This window comes from Natrix helvetica (genome assembly GCF_964273705.1).
Source record: "Natrix helvetica genome assembly, chromosome: 1".
Taxonomy (NCBI): Eukaryota; Metazoa; Chordata; class Lepidosauria; order Squamata; family Natricidae; genus Natrix; species Natrix helvetica.
This window is the reverse complement of record NC_138548.1, coordinates 1,939,982-1,948,120: the sequence shown is the minus strand read 5'-3', so window position 1 is coordinate 1,948,120 and position 8,139 is coordinate 1,939,982. Positions and strand designations below refer to the sequence as shown.

Sequence of the window (8,139 nt, the reverse complement as noted above, 5' to 3'; positions counted from 1 at the left end):
ACTTTCTAAACCGCTTAGAGAGGGCTGCAGAGCACTGTGAAGTGGTATACATGTCTGAGCGCTACTGCTATTGGCATGGGTGGCATATCAAGTGAAAGAGAAAAAGAAAGAAAGAAAAATAACTTTTTTTTTTGGGAATGAATGAATGGGTCTGGGTTCCAAGTAATAAATCCATTGCAAGCAAGACTCCGAGGCCCTTCAGTTCCTCAAAGTTTACTTTTAATGGAAGCATCCTATTGGCACATACCTGGTGGAAACCGAGGGGAAACTCCTCATTCAAAGTAAACGTTTGAATGAATCAATGAATGAATGAAACTTCTATGATATCCCTGGGTGGCTCACATCAGCAACACGGGAAATTAAACAAGCCGAGAATATTAAAACCATCATGCACGGCGCTTCCATTGCACTCCCACGCTGAATGCCCCCCACCAGGGTGGGGTCTCCCTCCCTCCCCGGCACATCCAGTCAAGCCCCACCTGTGGCGTTAGTGGATTAAAGGCCGTGAGTGAAACTTCCCTTGAGTGATAAAATGCCCCATTTCCCAGATGGGCAGCCCCCTCCCGTGGGAACTGCCACTTGGATCCCTCTACCAACCCAGGGGGTTGGACTAGATGTCCTCGGGGAAGCGGGGAGGGGTCCCTACCACTCCAGGATTCCAGGGCAACTACAATTCCCATGGGTCACCCAGATTCCTGTGAAGCCAAAGCCGACCAACAGAAAAGTCACATGCATCGCAGGGGCCGCCCCGTTTCAGGATACATGTTTTTTTTTAATGCACCCGATTTATCCGAATCCAATTCTCTGTGATCAAAGATATGTCCAGATTGCCCTCTCCTGCCCGTCTCAGAGGGCCAGCAGGGCGGCGTTTCCCTCCAGAGTCTCCCTGTTGCCCCCCTGTATGGATGCCCGTTCGGGTTTCCTGGCTCTGTTGCCGGGGCCCAGGTTCCTCCTCTTCTCCTCCAGGCCTGCGGGAGACCGGAGGAGTCTCGGGAGAGGCGGCGGAGAGCCCAGCCTGCTCTCCCAGGGGGGGCCCTCCCCGAAGGAGTTCACATCATAGAGATAATCCAAACTGGTCACGGCGCTGAGGATCTCCGGCACACTGTAGTCGAAAGAGAGCAGCTCGTCCGGCAGATTGAGGGACCGGATGTCGCTGGATGAGTCCTCGCTGGAGAAGCAGCCCTCCCGTATGGCAGCCTCCCCTGGAAGGGCCGCCTGGCCCGCAGCACCCATCTCGTCCAGTGGGGGCTCGGTGTCCGAATGGATGGGCGAGCAGTCAAAGAGCTTCATGGCATCTTCCAGGGGTACCTGGTCCAGCAGCTGGAAGGCCTCACCCGGCTCCTCCAGCAAGGGGGTCTCCCGGGGCAGAATCCCCTCCAGGTTGACGCAAGGCTCCAGCTGTTCCATACCCCCGCAGGTGACCACCTCTTCAGGGTGGGTGCCGGGGTTCAGGTGTGGCTCCCCCATCCCCAGGGAGATCTCGCTGACCTTGAAGTCAACTTCCTCCGCCCGGAAACCCTTGAAGACTGGGTAGGCCAAGCCGGCCCTGGGGTCGAGAGGCTGGTAGGGGCCCACCTGGCTGTGATGCTGCTGCTGCTGCTCTTTGAGACTCGAACTTGGAACCACAGCCAACAGTTTGTGCTCTTCCACGGGCATCAGGCTCTCGCCCGGCAGATGGGGCACCTCCACAAATGGGGGGCCGTGGGCCAGGTTGGCCACGAAGCCGACGTGGTCAGTCAGCTTGGCGGGGGACCCCTCGGGTTTGAAGAAGGGCATGGCAAATGGGGGGTGGCCAGCCACAGGCTGGTAGGCTGGGGCGTAGGGCAGCGGCTGGACCGAGCCTTTGAGGTACTTCTGGCTGTCCAGGAGGTAGGAGTTTTGGGGGTTGGGCCCACCGGACAGTTTGTAGACCGAGGGCTGGACGAAGTTGGCCGTGGCCCACTCGATGCGGTAGATGCGGGGGTCAAAGAAGCAGCCACAGGGGGCCATGTGGAAGCCTGCAACGAGAGGCAAAACGTCACAAACAGCCAGAGGAGCTCCGTCCAAGGAGGGCCCAGCCCCAATTTCCGGGGGGGGGGCTGGGAATCGTCTAAAATGGCTTCCCTTGGGGCAGAATTGCCCTGAAGTCTGGGGAAGGCCTTGCCCGGCCAAAGCATGGCACAGAGGCCCACATGTGGGGCACAGAAAGGCTTTATGTGGACCATTCCCACATGCTGCACTAGGTTGGCACCGAAGAGGGGCAGATGCAGGATGGAGAGATAGGGAGGGAGGGAGGGAGAGAGATGAGAAAGAGTGGGAAAGATGGAGGATAGATGATAGATGAGATAGATAAGACAGGATAGATGATGATGATGATGATGATAGATAGATAGATAGATGATAGATAGATAGATAGATAGATAGATAGATAGATAGATAATAGATAGATGATAGATAGATAGATAGATAGATAGATAGATAGATAGATAGATAGATAGATAGATAGAGATAGATGATAGATAGATAGATAGATAGATAGATAGATGATAGATAGATAGATAGATAGATAGATAGATGATAGATAGATAGATAGATAGATAGATAGATAGATAGATAATAGATAGAGAGATAGAGAGATAGAGATAGATAGATAGATGATAGAAAGATAGATAGATAGATAGATAGATAGATAGATAGATGATAGATAGATGATAGATAGAAAGATAGATAGAGAGAGAGAGAGAGAGAGAGAGATGAGATAGAGAGATGATAGGGAAATGAGAGAGTGGGAAAGATGGAGGATGGATGGATAGATGATAGATGAGAGAGAGGGAGGGAAGGAGATGAGAGAGTGGGAAAGATGGAGGATAGATGATTGATGAGAGATGAGAGAGAGAGATGATAGGGAGGGAAATGAGAGACTGGGAAAGATGGATGGAGGATGGATAGATAGAAGATAGATATGGATGGATGGATGGATGGATGAGAGGGAGGGAGATGAGAGAGTGGGAAAGATGGAGAAGGGATGGATAGATAGATAATAGACAGACAGACAGATATGAGAGAGAGAGAGAGAGAAGAAGATGATGGAGGGATGGATAGATAGATGAGAGAGAGGGACGGAGAGGTAATTGCAACATGAACCATCCATCTTGTGCATTAGAGGAATATTGATGGACACCACAATGTCCAATCCTGATGTTTTCCCCTGGACCGGGAGGAGGGGCAGGTCTGCCTCCATAATGGGGAGGGTGATTCCCACCATCCCCCACCCATCCTCAGGACCCCTAGGAAATGCCTGTCCAACTTCTTCCGGTTTCCTGCCAAGAACCTTTTTTTAAAAAATGAGTTTAATTTCCTTTTCCTTCCATCCGTTTCCACATCTGGGTTTTACAGTAATAACTATTCTTCTCCCCCCCCTTTTTTTTTAAAGTTTTGTGCACCCATTGATCACATCTGCTTTTACTCGCTCTTCACACCCGCCTCCACAAACAATTAGGCTGAGGCTTATAGTTGACCCCAAGCTCTGTGAACTGATGTGCCTAGCCCATAATCGTGATTTTTATGTCCCTGCTCCACAAGGACCCTAAAATATTGCACCGAGGGATTGCATCTGCGGTGGATGAAAACTTTTTTGAGATGGGACGTTAACCACAACAGCGGGCAAAAAAAAAAAAAAAAAGGACAAGCCAGCATCCTTGTGTTGTTGCACAAATGCCGCTCTACCACAATGGCTACTTTCTACGCACCACAACAAAATTTACCTGCTGGGGGCGCTGCGCAAAGATCTTGACTGGGCGGGTGGTACAAACTGGGCGTCCCTGTAACGATAACACAAGACGATTCAGCTCCTTTCCAGGGTTCTTCGATTAAGCCAGGATTGGTGGCTTCTCCTCGTTTACCACTGTTTAAACTCTGGATTTTCCATTTTAAGCCGTAGAGGTTTTGGCTGCAAGCTTGTAGGGGTCGCGAATCCTGGCTTAGCTTGACCATGGCTTGAGGAGTTCATTTTTAACCCGCTGGCCTCCTGTTTGTGCTGGATAACAGTTTAATGTAGGTTTGGGTTGTAAGCGAAGGTTGCAACTGCTATTCCAAATTCCTCACCCTGCTTTCCCCAGGAGGACAATTGGGGAAAAAACATGGAACAGAAGGCTGCATCCACTAAAGGTTTTCTCAACCCCGCAGATGTTTGCAAGAAGTTTTGTGTCTCCTTCCAGGACTGAATTTTGGGGAGGGGGTGGTAGGAAACCAGCTACATCCTGGGCGAAGGGGCATCTTAAACCCCCCCTTCCCGCATCCCACCAGGCAATTTCAAAAGGCGTCACATTTGAGAGCGAGGGGTCTGGTGCAAATCAACCACCCCTGGCCCAGCCGAGAATTTCACCTCTCCGGGCATCCCCTCGGGGGAGTCCAAGCAGTAAAAGAGGGGGATTGCACCCCTGCCCCTTCAATGGGGCAGGAAAGCAAGGATGCCCCATGAAGAATGAACCCAGGAGGGGGGTCAACCCATAAAACAGATTAATTCCTTTCCTTGGGCAGCAGAGGATGTCAGCCAGGAAGTTGCAACGGGGCACTGTGCCCTCCTAGATCAGGGTCCAAGCCAGGGAAGGCATAGACCCGTGATGGGGAACCCATGGCACGGGTGACAGAGGTGGCACACAGCGTCCTCTCTGTGGGCACCGTTGCCAGCAGTTCTTCTGGTTTCTGGCATGTGCTTGTGTCCTGGCCACATGGTCTTTGGGTTTCCAGAGACCAGCTGGCTGGGGCGCATGGGTGCGCGTGTGTTCCGGTTTGGGGACTCAGTGCCAAAAAAGGTTCTCCATCCCTGGCATAGACGAGCCCTCCCCAGGGCTGCCACTCTGGCTATGGGTCGAGTGAGGGATGCCTACCTACAGAGGCAAGGTTTTCGGGCAGGACAAACGTCGGAAAACCTCGGTTGTGCTGCTGCCCGTCCAGTCGCTCTAAGGGTCGAGAGGCGTAGGTCTCGTGCTGGGGGTAGAAGACTTTGGGCTGCTGCATGCTCCTTCTGGGGGCTGAAGGACCGTCTTCCCACCTGGACCCCCGTGGAGGGAGGGGCGTGGCTTTCTGGAGTCCGTTGCCATGGGCACCCTTCTTCTGTTTGCGTGGTTACTCAGGAACGGGTTCCAGGCGGGTCCTTTAAGGTTCTGCATCCCTTGACCCTTGTGGGACAGGTGGGTGGATAGACGGACAGCGGGGTGGGTGGGGGAGAAAGAGGAAGGGTGGGCAAGAAAGGTAAGTGAAAGAACCAAGATGGGGCCAAGGGTCTCTGGGGGTGGGCAGAAGGCCCAGGGGACCCATTGTCCTCCTTTGGATGTTCCAGGAATCACGTTTATAGACGGAAAGAATCATGTGGGCACCAAGAGGCCTTGCCCCAAATCTTAGGTGTGTCCTCCCAGTTCCCCCCATCCCTGAAACCTGCAGGGACAATCGAAAAAGGCAACATGGCCACCCTGACGGTCTAATTGAAGCTCTGCCTTTTATGTGGCGGTTAGGATCAGTCCATGGCTGGCCCCTTCTGGGTCTCTCTGCTCTCTCCTCCCCCCCCCACCTCAAAACAACATCTCCACACCCATTTGGGTCCTTGCTTGTCACGGGGAAGGGGCAGAGTATCCATGGGGCCATGATTTATTTGGGTCTTGTTTTGAATGCTTTGCCCTTTCAATCAGCGGCATCTTTGTGGGGGCCTTGCTGCTCTCTGGGCTTTGGGGTTTTCCTGCAGATGTTTCATTACCCAACTAGGCAACATCATCAGTGTTAATAGGCGGTGTGGGGTTTGCTTTCTGTTTATGTACTGGTGGCTTGCCCTGTCAGTGTTGGTGGAGGAATGTTTGTTTTTGCCTCCTTGATTAGGATATTGCTTGATTATTTGTCTAGTATTAATCCCCGTTTATCTGGATTTCTCTTTCTGTGAATTCCTTGAGCTTGGTGGTTTTCTTGCAGACGTTTCATGACCCAACTGGGTAATATCATCAGTGGTGATAGAGAGTGTGGGCTTTGCTCTCTGTTTACATACTGTGGCTTCTCCTGTCCGTGTTGGTGGGGGAGCAGTTTTTCTCTTGATAGTTCCTTGATTAGGGCGTTGCTTGATTGTTTGTCTGGTGTTAATCCCTGCTTATCTGAGCTGCTTCTTTTTTTTTTGCAAGAAATTTTTATTTTTATTAAACAAACAACACAAAAAAATCATCATCTTACATTACATCTTGTAGAAAGTGTGTCAATTGGTTACAATTAGCTTTCGTGCATCTCTTCCACAGTCATTACTTATAGTCATATCAAAAGTCAAAGATTCTTAATGAGTCTTACTATCAAGATAGCATAGTTCTCGTTTGACTGAAGTTGTTTTAGTGTCCTTTTGCCTAAAATAATCCATAGTTAAAAACACAACCACCTGATGGCATTTCATTAGTTATTACAAAATCATCCAAGAGCCTTAAGCCTTTATAACATATTCTAAATAAAGATTAGTTGACAAAGTTTCTAAGCCTTTTTTTTCCCAAGTCACTGTTTACAATTTGTGTCCAGGTTCCTTTTGTTATGGTAGTACATATATATATCATTAACTGTATTCCTTTTCCTTATCATTCCATTATTACAGTAGTTGTTATAATTAATATTGGTTAACAGAAGATCCTTTACTGTTTATATCCATTTTCTTCTCATCAAACCAACACATATGTGTACCTTATTGCCATTATCAATTATTTATTTAACATAACAATCTAAAAGTTACTAAATTACTACTTACTATTTATAAAACTTAGTTAATTTTTTTGTTATCAACTTTCATATACCCAATAACATTACACCTTTATAACATATTCAAAATAAGAATTAATTAACAAATTTTTAAATCTTTTTTCCCAAATCACTGTTTGCAATTGATATCCAAATTCCTTTCATTAAACCAGTACATATACATGTTGTTAACTATATTTCTTATCATTTCATTATTATTGTTGTCATTAATATTTGTTAACAAAATCATTGATTACTTATATCCAACTTCCTCACCTCCAACCAACATAAATATGTACCTTGTTACCATTATCAACTATTTATTTAACAAAGCAATCTAAAAATTACTAAATTCCTACTTACTAATCACCAAAGTTAGCTACCTTTTTATTATCAACTTTCATATATCAACCTGTATCCTTCCAGAAGGCATATAGTCTTATTTCTTTTGCCATTTGTGGAGTTAATCTTCTGTTTATTTCCTTGGTAAAGTTTTTATGGACATCTCTCCGCACCTTGTTACTTGTTGCATCTCTCAGGTAATCTCGGTGCCCTCCATTTGCTACTTTAATTAATTTATCTTTGGTTGTCGATTGTGCTTCTGATAAGGTTTCTCTCCTTAAAACCATCATTTTTCTCTTTTTTCTTCTTCTGTGCCTTGAGATTTGGGGTGGAGCTCCAGTCCATCATATTCCCTTTTCCATACTCCCATTTTTTCGCTTTCAACCACCTTCACTCCACAAATCAAATCATTAGTTTTCTTATCTTTGTATTCATTTTTCTCTTCAATTTTTGGGGCTCCATCTCCATCATGTTTTTCTAGTATAAACTCCATCTTCTTCTCAATTCTCCCAGTTACCTCCAATAAATTTTGAATTCCATCCCAAATCCTTTGCAAAGTTAAAGTTTCCTCTTCTGAAAATTGATCCATGTTTTCAAATTGTAAATTACTGCCACTCTAGCTTTCCAGACTTTTTTCTTTATATATATACCATTACTTAAATGCATAATCCCATCACCACCCTGCACAGATCAACTCTGTAGCCAAGACCCTCATCTCCAGAACCAAACGCCTAGCTGACAGACCACCTGAAAACTGAATTACACAAACTCACAAATGTATTAATCTCCAATGGATTCCAAAGAAAAACAATCACCAACCTAATCCAAAAGGAGACCCCCCCCCAAAAAAAAACCAAGGCACAGAACAGGACCATGGCATCGCCCTCCTCCCTTACATCAAAGGCACCACAGATAAAATCAGCAAAATTCTCCACAAGCACAATATCAAGACAGCCTTCACCACTTACCAAAAATAGCCAACATCTTAAGAAACCCCAAAGACAAAATCCAGCTAGAAAACCAAGGAGTCTACGAAATGCCATGCAAAATCTGCTCGGCAAT

At 47.2% G+C, this 8,139-nt stretch overlaps 1 protein-coding gene across 1 annotated transcript; it reads right to left on the bottom strand.

Moving 5' to 3' along the window:
- Nucleotides 1-846: 846 nt before the first annotated feature.
- PRR22 (proline rich 22) lies at nucleotides 847-4,998 on the bottom strand (the record flags this gene model as incomplete). Its single annotated transcript, XM_081938409.1, has 3 exons — nucleotides 847-1,997; nucleotides 3,744-3,800; nucleotides 4,869-4,998. 3 exons carry the CDS (start codon nucleotides 4,996-4,998, stop codon nucleotides 847-849), a joined length of 1,338 nt encoding a protein of 445 aa, XP_081794535.1.
- Between the last annotated feature and the right edge of the window lie 3,141 nt (nucleotides 4,999-8,139).